General features: G+C 38.1%; 2 protein-coding genes across 3 annotated transcripts; one reads left to right on the top strand and one right to left on the bottom strand.

Moving 5' to 3' along the window:
- Nucleotides 1-7,056: 7,056 nt before the first annotated feature.
- On the top strand, nucleotides 7,057-13,812 carry LOC121996680 ((S)-ureidoglycine aminohydrolase-like). Its single transcript, XM_042550722.1, has 13 exons — nucleotides 7,057-7,204; nucleotides 7,263-7,385; nucleotides 7,758-7,845; nucleotides 7,935-8,011; nucleotides 9,318-9,357; nucleotides 9,915-9,981; nucleotides 11,661-11,746; nucleotides 11,993-12,074; nucleotides 12,231-12,287; nucleotides 12,767-12,805; nucleotides 12,937-13,007; nucleotides 13,453-13,506; nucleotides 13,581-13,812. Exons 1-13 carry the CDS (start codon nucleotides 7,156-7,158, stop codon nucleotides 13,648-13,650), a joined length of 903 nt encoding a protein of 300 aa, XP_042406656.1. The 5' UTR covers nucleotides 7,057-7,155; the 3' UTR covers nucleotides 13,651-13,812.
- Nucleotides 13,813-15,239: 1,427 nt separating this feature from the next.
- LOC121996679 (serine/threonine-protein kinase SAPK3-like) lies at nucleotides 15,240-18,819 on the bottom strand. 2 transcript variants are annotated; one of them, XM_042550721.1, is made up of 9 exons: nucleotides 18,432-18,817; nucleotides 18,129-18,203; nucleotides 17,210-17,311; nucleotides 17,029-17,082; nucleotides 16,856-16,948; nucleotides 16,682-16,774; nucleotides 15,904-16,008; nucleotides 15,720-15,818; nucleotides 15,240-15,641 (listed from the first exon to the last, which is right to left on the bottom strand). In XM_042550721.1, exons 1-9 carry the CDS (start codon nucleotides 18,552-18,554, stop codon nucleotides 15,366-15,368), a joined length of 1,020 nt encoding a protein of 339 aa, XP_042406655.1. In that variant the 5' UTR covers nucleotides 18,555-18,817; the 3' UTR covers nucleotides 15,240-15,365. The 2 variants fall into 2 exon arrangements, with proteins under 2 accessions (XP_042406655.1, XP_042406654.1); XM_042550720.1 differs by having other exon boundaries at nucleotides 16,682-16,948; nucleotides 18,432-18,819.
- Nucleotides 18,820-19,027: the final 208 nt, after the last annotated feature.

Raw genomic sequence — 19,027 nt, 5'->3', positions numbered from 1 at the left:
GTCGGGTAAAGGTCGATCAAACATAAGGCTCTATGTGTACGGCCAGTCAGACAAAGATCAGGCGAGCTTAAAGACACTTAGCCTCACAAAGCTATTAATATACAATCGGTTAGGTAAAGGTCGGTCAAACATAAGGCTTTTTGTGTATGCCCGACTGGGTAAAGATCGGGCGGGCTTAAAGATACTTAGCCTCATAAAGCTATTTCGGTCGGGTAATGGTCGGTCAAACATAAGGCTCTCTGTGTACACCTAGCCGGGCAAAGATCAGGCGGGCTATACTTGGCCTCATAAAGCTGTTAATATGCGATCAACCGAGTAAAGATCGGTCAAATATAAGGTTCTCTGTGTACGTCCAATCGAACAAAGACCGAACAGACTTAAAGATATTTAGCCTCACAAAACTACTAATATACGATCGGACGGACAAAGGCCTGTCAAACATAAGGCTTTCTGCGTACACTAGGTCGGGCAAAGACTGGACGGGCTTAAAGACACTTAGTTTCACAAAGCTGTTAATATACGATCGGTCAGACAAAGGTCGATTAAACATAAGGTTCTCTGTGCGTGCCCAACCGGGCAAAAACTAAGCGGGTTTAAAAATACTTACCCTTCGGAGACTCTACATATATAGTCGGCCAAGCAGAGGTCGGCCGGATTTAAAATTACCTGATTTCATATTGACTCTAACATATATAATTTATCATAAAGCTCCTTGAATAGATCTCTATCTTAGCCTTTAAACAGATTTGTGTAGTATTTAGCACATGACAGAGCAGATTGATACTAATATGGGTTAAAGATGCTCCATTTCATAGGACTTACTATAAATGCCCAGCCAAATGAGAAACCGACTGAAATATATTCAATAAAAATATTCCAATTAGGCAACTAACTTAAGGACCGACCGAGATAGATTTAGCAGACAAACAACAACATTCTAACAGCATGTTAAAATTGTCAGGGAATACTTCTTGGGGATTTCCTCATCAATTGATCCGTTATAACTAGGGCTGCAAACAAATCGAGTCAGCTCATGAACTTTTCGAGCTGACTCGAAAGATATTCGATTCATATTCGAATGTATCGAATTCGAGCCGAACTTGAACATGTTCGAACTTTTTTTCAAGCCCAAACTATATTGTTCGAGCCGCTCGTGAACCTTAATATTTATTAATATAAGTTAAATATATATTAAATAAATAAATTTCGAGCCTTTCAAACTTATTTTCGAGCAATAATTCGAATAGTTCACGAACATATTCAAATATTTCGAGCCGAATTCGATTCTGAGCCCTAATTTGAACCGAACTCAAACCAAACATTTTTAATTTTTCGAGCTTCAAATCGAGCTCCAACTCGAATATACCTATTTCGAGCCGAATTCGAGCCTTAAATTTTTTTGCATATTCAGCTTGATTCGAGTCGTTTACACCCCTAGTTATAACAGCATGCTCCAACAACTTCCCCATAGGCCTAAACCATAAGCGACAGAAAAGGTACATCTGTGGATAGAAAAAAAAATTCCTTAGACTATCATTGTAAATTACTTAGACTGTACTTTTTCCATCACCTAACAAACTCTTATGCAATGGGTCATCTCATGATCACAGAGGTTGTGAGAGGTGGTATATAAAGAGGGATTCTCTCCGTTGATAAGGTACGCAATTGGCAACATTTGAACCTTATGCTCATCCACTAATGTTCTTCATTCACCCGTTGGAAATTGTACTAACTTAAGCGTCAGAGGGTCTTGCCAGGGACTCCTTTCTTAGTCTTTGGTCATTAACATTTGGTCAAATCGTTGGATTGTGTGTAGGATCGAAGAAAAGTTCTATTCCAAGCTGAAGAAGTCTTCCACCGATCAACAAACTATCCATCGGAGCCAGCACACCGTCTTCTTGACCTTCAGACAGGATCAACCACAAAACAACTACTCACCGAACTTAAACTCAGGTCTCACGACCGAAATAGCTCCTCACACCGACTATGGATACATAACGATCCTGATCCAAAACTACGTGGGTTCCAGATCTTTAATAACGTCGACAGAAAAGGTCATTCTTAGAAAGAGGTACCTACAAAGGATCCTGAGATTTTGCACGTACATACAAGAGATCATCTGAAAGTACTGAGCAATGGCCAATTCAGGAGTCTTGTGCGCAGAGTAATGCCTGGTTGTTTGCAGCCTGATAATCAGTGTCTCGTATTCCGCCTCATTATTTGTGGTCCGATAATCCAGCTGAATAGATAGTTGCATCCTCTCTTCTTACAGGGATATTAAAAGTATTCTTACTTCATTGCCTTATCAGGTGGACGACCCATCCACATATACTCTCTAAGTTGTCTTTGGCTCAGTGTTTTGTATTTTAGTCACAAAAATTGCTAAGGTTTGTGCCTTAATTGTCAATCTGGGCTGGTACTATATATCAAATTCGCTTAGCTTCGTAGTCTATTTGATTAGCCGCTCGGATGTCTATGGGTTGAGGATGACGCTCCCTATCATGTTGTTAGTTGACACAATTATAGGATATGAGAGAAAATAAGGGCATAACCTTCGAGCGGTAAGGATCAGCCCGTACACCAGCTTCTTAAAACAGGTGTAGCGACATTCAACATCTTTCAATAAATGACTTAAGAAATACACCAGTTGTTGCTCATTGATGTTCTATCGTATTAACACCGATCCTACCGCTCACTTTATGGAAGACAAATATATCCAAAGCGGTTCGTCGGGGATGGGTTTTGCAAGTATAGCTAAGGAAGATAAATAATTCTTGAACTCCTCTAGCGCCTTGTCGCAATTGGTGTAGAATTTTGAAAAATGGCTGGCTCCGATGGAATGACTTAGAGATGAATCTGAGCTTCCTTCAGATTACGTGGAGGTGGCATGTCTTGCAATGCTTTCACTTTGCTTGGATTTACTTCGATTCGTCATTGGTCATGATGTAACTGAGGAAGCATCCACTCCTTGCTTCGAACAAGCACTTACTAGAGTTGAGCTTAACTCCGTACTTCCTCAAGGTCCGACATGTCTCTTCTATATCTGCACATAGGTCAGCAGCTCGGAGGAATTTTATCAATATGTCATCGACGTATACCTTCATATTTCTGTCAATTTGCTGCTGAAACAACTTATTCGTCAATCTTTGGTAGGTGGCCCTGACATTCTTCAGCCCGAAAGACATGACGTTATAGCAGAAGGTCCCGTCTGTCATAATGAAGCTGACCTTTTCTTGATCTTCCTTGGCAAGCGGAACTTGATGGTAGTCCTGATACACATCCAACATGTAGATCAGCTTGCAACTCGCCGTGGAGTCAACCATCTGATCGATGCATAGCAAAGTGTAGTAGTCCTTTGGGCATGCCTTGTTTAGATATTTGAAATCGATGCAGACCCACCATTTGTTACCCTACATAGAGACCAACATCACATTGACGAGTCAGCTCGGGAATTGTACTTTTCGTATATGCCTTGCCTCCAACAACTTTTCTATCTCCAGTCAGGTAATCTGATTTTGTTCTGAGCTGACATCTCTTTTCTTCTGCTTCACTGGCCAAGCGTCTGGTTAGACATGCAGCTCATGCCGCGCTATTGCTGGCGAGATATCCAACAACTCATGAGTACACGCGAACACATCATGACTTTGCCTTAGACAGGCAACTAGCTTGGCCTTCTTTCTATTCTCAAATCGGCCGCGATAAAGGTAGTGGCCTCCAGTCGGTTGGGATGCACTTGAATCCTCTCTTTTTCCTCATAGACCAGCGCGGGAGGCTCCTCCAAAATTGCGTTGACCTCCAGTCGTTGAGCCTTTTGAGTGGCTCGCGACTCAGTCTTCACCATCTTCACATAACATCGGCGAGCTGTGAGCTGGTCACCCTTAACTTTGCCGATCGAGTTATCCACCGGAAACTTGATCTTTTGGCAGCTAAAGACGATCGCTCAGAACTCGTTTAGCGCTGGTCAGCCCAATATAACATTGTAAGCGGACGACACATCCACTATGATGAAATTTGTCGTTCTTATCCTCTTGAGTGGCTCCTTTCTAAGTGATATAGCAAGTCAAGCCTGACCGATCAGTAACACCTCATTATAGTGAAGCCATCTAAGGACGTTGTCATGGGCTGAAGTTCGCTCCAATCGATTTGTAGTTGATCAAACACCTTCTTGAATATAATATTCACCGAGCTGCCTGTATCTACAAAAGCGCGGCGAATATTATAGTTAGCAATTATTGCCTTGATGACCAAATCATCATCATAAGGGACTTCTACTCCCCTCTAAATCTTGAGGACCAAAACTGATCTATGGTCCATCCACTCTTTCTTTGCTACATCCGACTGTATGAATTTTCAACCGTTGGACATGTGACTTCTGAGCCTTATTGGAATCACCGTCTGTCGGCCCTCCCGCTATCATGTCGATGTCACCCTAAACGACGTTACTATGATTCTTCTATTCTCGGATTGATGGGCATGACTGCTCGACAGATATCTGGGCAGACCTTTGATAATCTCTTTGCTGAGGCCGCAATTGGTGTCGTTCAATCGTTAGCCTACCCTCCTCGTGTTGTCTACCCAATCGATGGTGATAGTGACGACCAGGAGATGGGGACAATTGACAGAATCTTAAAGGAGTTGGTCGGTGTGGCTTTGGTTTAAGATGATAGCAATCTCTCGTGTTGTATGTTGCCGAGCGATGATAAGAGCAGAAGAGCGGATCCACTGTCGGGGCTCGATAAATTTTGGGCGCTCTACCTCCACATGTTGAACTACATGGGCTCAGGGCTCCAGGTGCTGTTGTGTTGTGTGCCCTCTTGAGCCCCTTTGGCAGTTGTGGATGTGGGTCACTCGGCGCTCCAGAACAATTACCAGCTCGGGAATCACTTCCTTCTTTCGAGTTGACTGGGCCTCCACAACGTTGATATACTTTGTAGCCCGCTCGAGCATATTGTCGAAATCTCTCGAGGGCTTCTGGATGAGTGAACAAAATAAATCATCATCTGTAAGTCTTTGGGAAAAAGAACTTACACAAATTTTCTGGGTGGCTAACGGGGCGTTCATGGCCACTTGGTTGAATCTTTTTATGTAAGCTTGTAATGCTTCCTTGGGCCCCTTGCTTGACTGTGAACAGGCTCATATTCTTCTTTTGGTAGTGGCGACTGCTAACAAAATACTGAACGAAAGCCGTTCGGAGCTCTTTGAAGCTACAAATTGACCCGATCGACAAGCGTTTGGAGCACCTTTGCGCCGATCCAAAGAGTGTTTGGCGAGGAATACTCAGCACTTGACTTCGTCGGTATATTGGTGTAGCATAGCCATGTTGTCAAATTTAATTAGATGGTCCTTAGGGTTAGTCGACCCATATACTCGCTAATCGTTAGAGGCCTATAATGAGGTGGTAACTAATTGTCGAGGATTTCCTAGGAGTTCGAACTGCTTGTTGATCCGCTCGGGTGAGTCATCGAGTCGGGATGCTTGACCTTTTCACACATCTTGGGTGGGCGCGCTCTCAGAAGATGATCGTTGTGTCCTTTCAGCTCAGTCGTGATATGGGATCGACGTCCAATGATATGGGATTGACGTGTTCGGTGCTTCCTGGAAGGCGCCAGTTGGCTTGTGGTTCTGCTTGTGGTTGACGAGGTCTTTCATTAGGGTTCTTTGGTCAGCTCGTTGACCAGTCGGTGACATGGTTGGGTCGTTTTACGCTCGACAGTCGGTTGTTGTCTCTTGTTGTTGTTGCACCATTTTTGCATCTTGAGCATTTATTAGCATCTCCAAATCTTCCTGGGTTAGCGTCACAGTGATGAGTCATTCAACATCTTCCATCTTTTCGTTTCGGATGTAGTAGAAGTTCCTACAGATGACACCAAATATGATTCTGTTTGAAAGCGAAGAAGATGGTAGGCTAGGAACGTGGCTTTACGTTTGACTGGAAGTAGACTCCTCGTTGTCCAGCAAAGCCAGGAGCATTAGTACCGGGTCAGGAAGGGGTTTCAAGTGTTGACCCTCCGACGCTCAAGTCAGTCCTCAGCTCAGTGGAGAATAATAGTAGAAATAAACAGTAGCTAAGAGCATGCAGATAATAAAGTGTTGCATACCTTCGTCTGTAGATAGAAACCCCCTTTTATAGTGTCACTGTAGCGTCTGTGAACACATCTCAAAACACATGCATATTTTCTAAAACGTCTCAGGAAAAGACAAGTCAAAAAGTATCTCTAACACGTTTCCTTAAACGAGCACACAAATATCTGATGTGATAGACTGGAGTCTTCTAAAGTACGGTTTGCATGCTGGACATACTTTGTTGTTAGTGACAAAAACTTCCAAAAGAGTACGATGGGATATATAAATGGATCCCACTAAAGGCTGATCGGAGACCGCTTGGTAGGGACGTTCAAGCTCGATCGTATTGAACAGAGTTATTGACCTTTCCTTCACTCGATTTTCTTGTTGTCAGAGGGTTATCTTTTGTCAGACCGGACATACCATCCGATTGACAGGGACGATGGGCTGGGACTTTACTATTTGTCTCTTAACCACAGTCACAAGTTTTTCGAAGGGATGATCGTTTGGATGGTTACGTCTGACCGCCCTTGGAGGTCTATTCGACCAACCTCACCTAATCTATGGTCCTAAGTTTTTGACTATTTTAACTTTAACTTCCACGTTAATAATTTTTTCCTACTTTCATTTCTCTTTAGTGCCCCTATTTATCATCACATCAATCATCTATATAGAAATTAACAGATACCAATACAAATCTTTAAACTTAATTATTTTAGACATTTCTTTATGAATAAGGCATCTATTTGTTTTCTTACCAGGAGGGTCGTTTTGACACTTTTGAATTTTACCCAAATAAAATTATATTTATTTCAAACACACCCACCACTTTATTTTTATTTAATGTAGAACAGGAGAAAGAGTATTTGTGTTTTTAAAAATAACATTCTATTTGTAATTAAAATATAGTATATTTTTTAAAATAATTTTAAAAGTTAGGGGAACTTTGGTAAAATATAAAGAATTATTGTGAGTTGGGACGGTATCGTCATAAATCCACTTCGCCTATGGAAAAGGCGACGCTGAGAGCGTATCATAATTCTCCGAGATCCGTCGAAAACGAACCCGAGTGTTTTTCAGAGGGCGCCGTCGATGTCGTTCCTCGCCGCTCACTCTCTCTTCTTCGTTTTGCTTTCCACTGGTAAGTCGAGCAGCACTCGCCTTCATCTCCCTTTTCATCTAATCCTTTGTCTTCGCAGTGCGATGGGCGGCTGGGCAGGAAGGCTTCTGTTCGGTTCCTCCTTCCATCGTCACTCACTCAGCCACGAAGCCACTTTACTGGAAAGCCACAAACCCTACCCTTTCGCCCGATCATCTCCAAGGTATGGCCGGAGTCCCAAAAAGCGCCATTCTTGATGTTTCCATAAATTTGTTTATTTTAGTCGCGATGAGGAATGGAACATCTTCTTTCGATTCTTCGTCCTCGTTACGTGTTAAAAAGGATTCGTTCTTCAACGTTATCATTCGCTAGTTTCTTGTTTTTTTGTCAAATGCTAGACCCATTATTTTTTTTTTCTAAATTTATTTGTTTTTTTATCCACGCCCATCGTGGTCACTTCCCATATTGCTTATTTACGGACACGCTCCTTATTGCCACTTCCCTTATTACTTATGTTGTTGCTGCTTGACTCGAGTATATTCTTAAAGACTGATTTCAAAATCTCAAATTATAAGACTCGTTTGCTATTTGGTAGACTTGCCTGGTTTTACGAGGAGTGTGTACAAAAGAGACCATGCTGTCATAACACCAGAAAGCCATGTGTTCAGTCCACTACCAAATTGGTAAACTACTATGCTCTTTTTAGATTTTTGGCTGAAAAACCGATATTGAAGTTGCCTTGTCTTCCAATTCTTTTTTATAATATTTAAAGGGTGAATACATTGGGAGCATACTTGGTTACCCCAGCAATGGGGTCACACTTTTCAATGTTCTTGGCAAGGATGCAAGGTATGGCGATCATTATTCACCCGAAATACATACATGTGACAACTACTCAGTAGATTTGCAACATGTTACCAAGTTCAATTCAGATCTTTTTAGCTTGTTTGCATAAAGGAAATTGAGCTATCAATTCACTAGCTGAATAAATCATCCGGATCCATGATGATGCATCTGGACAACAAGAGTAGGTTGAATAATCTCTGATTCAACTTTATAATTCCTTTTTGAAAGAACTTTACTCCACAAACTGTGTAAATTGCTGATGTTAAGAATGTATAAATAAAGATATGATCTTTCGTTAGCATTGTTAGATGGTTGTGGTTTGTGAGATTAAGTACTAAATGAATCAAAGCCCTTTTGTAACAACTTAAGCACTTGATATTATTATATTGCAACCAGTTGAATGTTAACAAGCAGAAGTAAAACCAGCGCTTATCCTTTCTATTTGCAATGCTTTTATGCTAATGGTTTTGATTTGCGGTATTTGATGGTTAATTCGTGGTTTTAATCATGAACAATTGTTGTGTCAGTTCAGCCATCTGTACAAACAGCTCAACCTATTTAGCCCAAACACTTGTAGAAACATAAAAACGAGGTAAAAATGTAAAATAAAATCAAGAAAATGTTGGTTGTCAGTTGACCAATTCTTTGGCAATCTAAATTATAGCATCTATTGAGACTGAACTCCGGATCACTCATTCTGTTTTCACAACATGTTTTATTACTTGGATTGGTTAACTTAGTTCTTTCTTATGTGCTAGTGCGTTCCATCAGTATAAAACTTACTAAATTCAGCTATTTTGTTTCTCATTCTTATATGTGTAGGGTCGTAACATTTGATATTAGATCAAGTTTCTAGTTGTTAATGTTCCTCTAAACTATTTCTGAGATTTGCAAAATGGTGAAAACACAAATGGAAAAGATTCAATAAACTATGGTTCCGCCCATGCAAAAATACACCTTACTAGGTGGATAATGCATTTAGGACATTATGGGAGCCTGAGAGGCCAAGTGTTTGAGACTCCGAAATGTCATCTTGTGCACTTGAAATCCACTTACTCTGCTTTTGTGTTAATGCTAGCATTCATGTGGTGAGTGCAAAAATGAACTATATGGAGGTTAGACGGTCAATAATGGGCTTGGTGCACCACCTGCACTGTCACATGCTGATCATATGATGTTACTTGGCTTGCATGCTATTAGTTGTATCTGCATTATGTTCTTCGTTGTTGAAATTATGCATTCTTATCCTAGGAATTATTTTTGATGATACTATATATGTGAGTCTTATTGTTTCTGATTCTCCATGCAGAGAATTCAAGATCAGGGCTACCCCCAAAAGATGTTGAAAGGTATCTGAGATTCAGTATTTGTTTGTGTTGGAGCTCTTTTTGACACAAAAAATTGAACTTGCTTCCATGTAATATATGTTGCCTACATACTGATGCCATTATCATTTTTTTTCTTTGATGTGATAGCACTAGTGTGATTGTCCATATCTCTTGCATTAAAGGCTAGAACTAAAAATGCCTTCAAGTTAGCATTAGCCTCTCACAAACAAAGCTGAAATTTTCAAGAGGATTAATATTATTTTAAGCTTTTATATAACTAGAAGGCTAGCCGACCCCGTCTAGTGAGATAAGACTTGGTTGTTGTTGTATTTAACTAGAAGGCTGTTTGTCTGTAGCAATGATTATATGGTCTCACAAAATTAGATAGCAAATGTAATATAATCTCTATGGACAATCTTTGTCCAGGTTGAGTTAACCATTTGCATGCCTTCTAGGATATTTAGGGGTACTTCCTTGGGTATTTTTTTTCTTCTATAATTTGGATAATCTTTGTTTTTTATTTAGTTGAGACATACTAATATGATGTTTTACTCATACTGTGTTCTTTATTCATTCAGGTTTGTCTTTGTCATCGAGGGTAGTGTGACATTTTCAAATGGTTCCCTAATTGATCATAAATTGCCTGTAAGATTTCTATTTTTTTTATTTTTCCAACCTAACTTTCTGTGGTCTTAGTTAAGTCTTCACGTTGATAGTTTTGTAGATCTAATCTATACTTGATTACATCTCAACACTTCTTAAAGATATTTAGATAGTTCACTTGGCCTTTTTGCTATGTCTATTTTCTAACACTAGTTCTTTTTGTATATTGCATAAATCTGATGCTTTATACTAAAAGATGCCCAATCTGAACTCTTACATGTAATGCTTGTATCATCATCTAAAAACAATTGAAGTATAAAGCAAATGTTTCATTTGGTCACTTTTATTGCACAGATTTTACCTGATTTTAGAGAAATAAGTCTTGATCTCTTACCTGTAAGAATCTAATAGCTAGCAGGCAGAGCTATTTTTCATTTCTTGATGCTTATCTGAAATCTCTCTACCTTTGGGATTAGGCTTCAATGCTCATGAACTACACTGTCCTGCTAAGTAAGAGAACAAAAACTATATTTTATGTACCTTGGAAGTTTTCCAAGATAAGCAAGGGAAAACAGTACTTTCACTATTAGATTTTGTTCTAAAACTTGAAAAGGGTAATTAGGTAACAATTATAACCATAAGTAGGGAAGAGATTGTCAGGATGATTGGTTATACTCTATCGCATGTTATATGGAGTGTTTAAAAACATAAAATTTGTGCATTGATGATCCTTATAAGCATAGTTATCAAAATTGGACTTGGCTGGCTGACCCAACTGGAAAACCTGGGAACCAGCAACCTACCCTGTTTGCTAAGTCTTAGAAATTGTGGGAAAACAAAAACCTGGATCAATCCAGGTGACTTGGTCAACTTTCAACTCTTAATAATTTTTTATTAATTCATAAACGCTTAAGATATGCTTCCTAAAATTCTCAATAAAAAATGGGTGATTTGATCTTTGAGATTTAAAAATAAAACCTAAACATCTCTCCCATGCCCTTAAAATAAAGAACTAATGGATTTTTGTAACGATTCATAAATTTCACAAAATTTAAGATACCTTTCATAACTACTAAAATTCACAATAGAAACTATGGCGGGGCGACCTTTTAATTTAAAATTAAACCTTAACCATCTTCCTCATGCCCGTAAAATAAAGAACATGTATTTTCATTTAGAAATGACAAAATATAGCCAAAAATATTTTATCATGTATAAGATATGACTGAGAATGGTGAAGATAAATAATTTTAAATTATTTTTAGATAGATATGTGGTACATTTGATTGATCTAGGTCGGTCTGACCAAAGAACTAGGCCTGATCAAAGCCCAAATTGACATGCAGTTTGAATGTTTAATCACTTTTCCATGGTTCAGTGACCTGAAGCTTTCTGCTGGTCGATGGTCTGAGTTTGATAATTTTTCTTACAAAAATATCTCAATCAAGACTTCCTTGGCACATAAAATGGTAGTGGTCTTGTGTTGTCGGATTGATCTTTCATTTGAAAAAATATCATATTTTGATCAAGATATGCAGGCATTGCTAGCCTAAGGTTTAAGGCTCAGAGCTTGCTTTACAAATTGATAGCTGAATAGTCTGGCAGGTGCTAGTTAGGAAGTAATTTGGCATTGCTGATCTAGTTGTAAAACAGTTTAAGTTACATTTTCTTTGCCTTGTATTTATGAGACTGTGCAGATATAACATATTGTTTTAATGTAGGTTGATTCATATGTCTATCTACCTCCAAACGTGGAACACACATTGGAGTCTGACATGGCAGCTACAGTTGTAATCTTTGAGCGTAGGTTGTTCTTTGTCCCTATTGAAGTAGACATTGTTTATCCTAAAGATTCTTTCTCGTATCGATGTTATGTTTGACTGTTGAAAACTCTTCATAGATGTGAATAATCATTCATTGGCATATATGTTTAATTGTATATCAGTTCATTTAGTGTTTTATTTTCCTACATAAACAACACATCAGTTATCATTTCTAACCGTTTTTTTTCTTTATTCAAATCTTAATGCTGCACTAAAATTCTTCCCAATAGACATGCTAGCCTAGAAAACTATCATCCAGAGCAAATCATTGGTTCAACAGCGAAGCAGCCACTTCTAGAAACTCCAGGGGAGGTAAAAACTTCATCACATTGGATATCTTCTCATGCACAAATAAATGTGCTTTTTTCCCTCTGTGTTGTGTCTCTCTGTTTCAAATGATGGACTTCTTTTTTTGCATCTCTGCTGATTAACATACGTTAATATATTCACTTCATCTGTTTACTTTAGGTATTTGAACTAAGGAAGCTGCTGCCAACTTCTGCCCACTATGACTTCAATATCCATGTAAGTCACTTCAAGTTGCAACATATTATTCCACCGCCCTTACCTATAACAGGTAGGTGGTCCAGTTTTCTGTTTTCTATTACTTTCATTGGTAATGAATAAAATTTTCACGAGCTAGGAAAAGATTCATAGACTGGAATATATGGAAATTGTAACTGTAATAAACAATCATAATTTTGTGAACCCTTTGATCGTGTATTTATCTTGGTCATGAGACTTGCTGGCTACTGTTGCATTATTATTTATTTTCTATGCAGCAGTTGACAATTCCAGTGCCAAGTATATTTGTGTTTTCTTTTTGACACATTGATTATTAACCCCCAAAAGATTGCACATGTCCAGTATTGTTGCTATATAATCATATCTGCTAGTTCATGCTTATAAGGTCATTCATAGCAATCCAGCTTAATGTTATTTTTCTAAATTCACAATTTTGCAGCACTATGTTTAATTTTCATCCATTTGCCCTTCTATTGCAGATTATGGATTTCCAACCTGGAGAATATCTTAATGTGAAGGTTTGTTTGGCTACTTCTCCAACGATATTTGCTGCCAATGCTTAAGGGAGTCAGTTTTTGGCCATTTACTTAAGATTGGTGCCGTCTTTTTCTTATGTAGTTTTTTTGTTCTCTTTTGCTTGCTGCGACAGGAGGTTCACTACAATCAACACGGTCTACTGCTATTGGAGGGACAAGGAATATATCGCCTGGGCGACAACTGGTAAGGATAAACATGGAAAACTAAATTTGTGTTCGTTAATTTAGATTCAGCAACATAAGAATGCATTCTTATTAAAGTTACTAAAATTTTGAGCCATTTTCAATAGTCCTGTTTTAGTTTGTCGAGCATTACTGTAATCAAAGTTACTTATATTGTTTTAAAAAAATAACAACTATTCATGACTATATTGTCAAAAGCGAATGCCTTATTTGGCTAATGAAGCTATTAAGATGTGATCAATAACAACATAATTTTTTCCACTTAACATGACTTTCTCCCCCAGAGAACAATATATTGCTTAGTTTCCTTTTAGTCATGAACAATTGGATGAATTTGTTCAATGCCCACTGATTAGAGTCGATGTGTCTTGCTTTCTTCTTCATGCTGCTTTAGCTACCAATGTGATTTTATTTCATGTCTTTGTTAATATAGTCTTTTGCGGCAGGTATCCTGTTCAAGCAGGCGATGTGATTTGGATGGCACCATTTGTTCCTCAGTGGTATGTTGTTGATCGAAATCAACGGGTATAGTTTTAGGTCAGTGTCTAAAATTCTCTTGCCGTTTGTATTCCAGGTACGCAGCTCTTGGAAATTCCAGATCGAGATACTTGATCTACAAAGACGTCAACAGGGATCCACTATGATTATTATTACATGCAATATCCAGAATGTCAATCGCTTAAACCTAAATTCCATTGTGCCGATTCACCCTCATAGGGCCAGCCCCGGTCCTTCGACTCAGGAGGCCCAGGATGAAAAAATAAATGAGATCCAAAATAAATTTTTAATAATATATAATTCATCTATATCGATTTGTTTTAGCATTTCTATTTGTAAAATCGTCTATAATATTATCAATTTCAAGATTTTTCGAAATGTCTTTTTCAATTTATAAAATTATAAATCCATTTAATTTTTCTTGTGATATTGACGATCTCATATATATTTTCAATAATTTTAATTAAAAAAACTCCTTTGAGCCGATGTTATCGTAACAAACATAGTCAACAAGATTCTATAAGTAATTGCAACATTTGGATAACAATTTATACTTTGAATAAATTCAAGAATATCAATTATAAACATTACTATATTTGATGAAATCATTTGTAATATTTTTTAATTCGGTAAATAAATCATCTATGAGTTGTTATGAGTTAGACTAGATTTTAGATTAACATAACATTTTCGTAATTCATCATCATCCGAAGTTTTTAACATTTTTGAATCAAATAAAAAATCAATTATATTTTCAAAAATTTTCATTTGCTCAAATCTATATTTTAAAGAAGTAATCATCATGCCCACAACAATAACAAAATAATCAATTTTAAAGGACTCTTATAGTAAAACTTTATTGTCCTTTTTTTCATTAAATTATTTTTTCCTAAAGACGTTTTGTTGTAAATATTAGCTCTATATGCATATATGATGCAAGATTTTTTAGTAATAGTCAAATTTGCAACAAAATTATTATTCATATACTTTTCAAAAAAATAAGATTATACCTTCCAATTATTTAGCCTCAAATCCCTAATTTTTCATTTGTTTATCACTTTACAAATTGCAACCTAAAAGGATAAAAGCAAAAGACATTATCAAAAAAGTCTGAAATATGAATTTGATCAAACTACCTAAGACCCCTACTACATCCCCCACTACATGTCAATAATACATAATACTAAAAAAAAAAAAAAAAAAATAGACCCTCCCAAATTTTGGTCCCAAGGTCATCATCCAATGTGACCCTCCTCCGGGGCCGGCCCTGCTTAGGGCTCGTATTAAACATATTGGAAACACCCCCATAGTTTGCTAGTTTAAAGTATGATAAACATGACTTATTGTTGATAAATAAAACGTGGATATTTTGCTAGTTTTATTCCTGTGCAACCCCATCCCTTGTACTCGTGGAAGCTTGACACTCATGGTCACTTGTGAAAGTTTCATTGCTTGCCAAAGCTCAATGGCGGTCACTTTGAGGAAGCTTGGCCCTCAAAGTCGTTCATGGATGTTTTGCCCGTAAAACTTTGCCCTCACGTCTCTTGCAAAAGCCTTCTCTGGTAAACCTAGCCGTCTTGTTATATTGGGGATCTGCTGATACTGGAATGGTAAATTTCATCAGTGCCAGTAACCATGGAACTGCTTTTCTTTAAAACCATTCCTACATCTTGTAACCATGTGTATAACTTCCAATTCTCCTGTAACCAACCTCTATTCAAGTTGGATTGCGATATGAGATAATCGGGTCCAAAGCATTACCGTCAGCATAAGTAAAACATCAATCGGGTCCAAAACATTACTGTCATCAAACTTGCAACTGTTTGATGAGAAATGCTCATTATTACAGTAGTGTTACAAGTCAAATTGGTGACCAAAAGTCACCACTGCTATCAACTTCAGTGTCGATGCCAGCTTCGAGTTCATCAGCTTCTGCTAGCTCTGAGAGTGCGCGATCATGGGCTGTAAGGCATTCGGATGGTTTCTTAGCCTCTTCGATGATGTGCATTATCTCTTCCACACTTTGTGAAGATTGACCATTCTCTGTTTCATAGTTTGTCTTCTCCCCATTTATAATTTCCCTAGGCAAGTTCTTCAGAAACCATGGATGCTTCTTTATCTCTGGAATTGTGATCCTCTACATGCAAACCAAGGTCATTAACAATACAGAAGGGGAAGTTGGATAAGATAGAAATGGATGTGAACAATAATACACCTTTGATGGGTCAGCGACAAAAATTTGAGAAAGAACTTGTCTGCAACCTGGTGATACACGTATATAGTCCGGAAAGGAGTACTGAACACTTAATATTCTCTGTTCCAATGTCATTGTTAATGAGATTTACTCGAATTTTTTTAAGGAAGCGAGCAGGATCATTTTTGTGAAAAAAAAAACTTACACTAATAGTCTTCCTGAAATTTCTGGGATCTTCTGGATCCTCAAATGGGTAGGAGCCAACTAACATTACATACAGCGTGACACCGCAAGACCAAACATCTGCAATCTAGAGTCAGAAAGAAATAAAATCTCTAATGTTGTAGAAATGAGGACCTAATAAACCACTCTGTAAGCTTAGAAGAAATACAGAAAACCATAAAAGCTGAGGCAGTAGGAATGGTTAAACAGAGTGAAGAAATTCAGACGACACTATACAAGTTGTAGGGATGACTCTTCTATGCTAGAAATTGCAAACAAATCAATACGTTGAGAGAACGTCATGCGAGTTGTAGAGCATAGTACCATTTCATATTTTTCATCTTAACATTATGATCTGATACATGTTTAAGAAGACCAATTGGGATTCTTGTGCTTGAACCACATTAATTTATTCACCACTACTGGCTAGGTAAATCCTTTTCCAAATAATTTCCAACAAACCAATGAAGACGATCTTATATAAATCTGAAATTTTAATAGAAATTAAATATTTTCCTACTTGACTGATTTACGCTCAATCTAGTCTACATACAATTTCTTGACAAGCATGGCATATGGAGAAAAAGCAACAAGACTATTTGTATATACATGTGCTATTCTCAGAAATCTCAAGGCCCTTTGAAACCTTTCTTAACAAAAGTTAGGTACATTGAAACTATGATTAGATTGTTTCATTTTCTGTCTCAAAACACACATTAAGGGATCAGACAATACATATAGAGTTAAGTATTTATAATTACCTTTCCGTCATATTCTTTCCTTGATAGAACCTCTGGTGCAATGTAAGCAGGAGTACCCACTGTTGACTTGGGCTGTGAATGCAACAAAGCCGACTGCAAGACAACAGGGACAGACATACTCATGAACATAATCACTGAAATTGACAGAAATGCATAAACAACAGATAAGTTCACCTTTGAGTAACCAAAGTCGCATATTTTAACACGCGGTGTAGGACTTCCATCCAAGAGTGTATTCTCAAGCTTAAGATCACGGTGACATATTTCCTGGAAAAAAAGAGTGTAATATTACTGAACAACTACCTATTCCCTAAATGAATTCAGATCAAACATAACTTATGATGTACCATAGAATGACAATAACTGACTCCTGATATCAGCTGCTGAAAAAAGAACCTTGCCTGTTGGATAAAATACCCACAGAAATTATAACTAAAAATAGATACACACCAAAGTATGAAAAAGAAAAAGAACCCAATAATTGTGATAATCTTGAAAATAAGAGAACATGTTTAGTACTCAGACAACCTCATCTTCACTAAACCGACCAGCATTGCATATCCTTTCAAATAGTTCACCACCAGCAGCATATTCCATAACTATAGCTAGGTGTGTTGGTGTTAGCACCACCTGCAAGAACCCATCTCATTCAGCGAGTGATACAAGTTCTTATTAACTCAGAATCTCAAACATGAACCTCCTAGATAAAGAAACATCCAATATACGTGAGAAGACTTTTTCATGCCGTTTTCCTTAAGTATATTCACATATGTGACAAACACATTATTGCATGCTAGGTAATCTTATAAACACAAATCAGGTAAATCAAAGTCGAACCTCTTCGTAGAAGACTCTCATTAACCTTTGGAAAAGGGCTTCTATATAGTTTCTCAATGTCGATATTAAAATGTTTGGGCTTGCACATGATTACAATATTACCTAGGTTAGAGGGGTGCATCTAGAGTACAAGAATGCATGACGACTCATCTCAGATAAAATCAGCAGCATTTAAGCACGGACTGGTAAGCCATGAAACTAAGAATACTATCAGTACTTTACCATAAAATAAGGATCAGGTTAATCTAAATACTTTGAAGGCAAGAAAGAAGCTTAATTTGCAGCAAGAAAATATTTCTCAGTTAGATGCTTTGAAATAGAATAATTGTATCATCATGCATTTATAACCAGAAGTTGAATAGAGTTAATAGTAAGATGTTTGAAAGAAACAGTTAAAACTACTTGTCAACACGTATACAGGAACAACAAACATCGCACAAGAAAAATATAGATGAACTTTAATCTTAATCCTTATAGCTGATAATATAACAACATAATAATGGCGGGCTATCAAAAACAGTCATGCAAATTAGCACAGATAACGAAGTGAAAGAGAACTTATCAGCGACAAATACTCCTGAAAATAAAATATAAAAAGTTGAATTTCTACCTCCTTAAACCGCACAATATTTGGATGCCTCAATGACCTGTGGTTAATTATTTCTCGCTGCACATGCTCATCAATCTGAAAGAAACAGCAAAGGGGATCATTCAGCTTCAGAGCAATTCAAATCTCAATTTCACACAACAAATTTAACAACAACAACAAAAAAAAAAAAAAAAAAAACTCGATTCAACTCTCAAATCAAACACGCAAACAGATATCAAACACACAAAGATCGAACTTAAAACCCACAAGGGCAAAACAAAACAAAACAAGAAGGATCTACGCGCCACAAGATTCTTTCTTTACCTTCTTCCCTCTTTCAATATACTTGACGGCGACGAGCTCCCCCGTCCTTCTATCCTTCACCAACCTCGCCACCCCGAAATTCCCGACTCCCAGCTCCTTCATCGGCTCGTACCTCTCCTCCATCCCGCCAACCCCGAGGGCAAGCACCGAAAGGACGATGCAAACTTGCAACCGCTCGGTTCAAGCAAACGATCGAACACCGCCGAGGTCAATAAATCGTCCGTCGCTCCAATAGTTCCCTTCCCCTCGGGGACAGGTAACGGCGACGGAGTGGGCTCGGCTACGGGGCGGCGCCACCGCTGGGACACGCGTAGCGGGCGGACAAGCTGGGCGGACGTTAGTAGGGACGGCTCATCGGTCGCGATCATTAAAAATGGAAGGTCGGTTTAAGGAAGGTCACTGTAGGGCTCGAGCTCATTGCTACTTGGCATACACAGTGATGGAGATTGACTGGGAATGGGAATGACCTGGTTCGTTTCTTCCAATTCGAGCCTGGATCCGCTGCAACGGGGTTTCCAAAATAGAGCTTCAAATTTAGATGGTTTCCTACTTGCATGGAATCAATCCGGGAAAGAATTAAAATTATTGATCTCCAC

The sequence above is a fragment of the Zingiber officinale genome, chromosome 6A (genome assembly GCF_018446385.1).
Source record: "Zingiber officinale cultivar Zhangliang chromosome 6A, Zo_v1.1, whole genome shotgun sequence".
Lineage (NCBI taxonomy): Eukaryota > Viridiplantae > Streptophyta > Magnoliopsida > Zingiberales > Zingiberaceae > Zingiber > Zingiber officinale.
The sequence above is the reverse complement of the archived record's forward strand: the minus strand, read 5'-3'. Positions and strand labels throughout refer to the sequence as shown.

Excerpts from the sequence above, each read along its gene's own strand:
- LOC121996680 (XM_042550722.1), top strand. The coding sequence starts at position 7,156 with ATGTCGTTCCTCGCCGCTCACTCTCTCTTCTTCGTTTTGCTTTCCACT. Across the intron at positions 13,008-13,452 it reads TATCGCCTGGGCGACAACTG|GTATCCTGTTCAAGCAGGCG; the intron begins GTAAGGATAAAC and ends CTTTTGCGGCAG. Across the intron at positions 13,507-13,580 it reads GCACCATTTGTTCCTCAGTG|GTACGCAGCTCTTGGAAATT; the intron begins GTATGTTGTTGA and ends TTTGTATTCCAG.
- LOC121996679 (XM_042550720.1), bottom strand. The coding sequence starts at position 18,554 with ATGGAGGAGAGGTACGAGCCGATGAAGGAGCTGGGAGTCGGGAATTTC. Across the intron at positions 17,312-18,128 it reads ATATTGTGCGGTTTAAGGAG|GTGGTGCTAACACCAACACA; the intron begins GTAGAAATTCAA and ends GGGTTCTTGCAG. Across the intron at positions 15,819-15,903 it reads ATTTCAGGAAGACTATTAGT|AGAATATTAAGTGTTCAGTA; the intron begins GTAAGTTTTTTT and ends ACATTGGAACAG.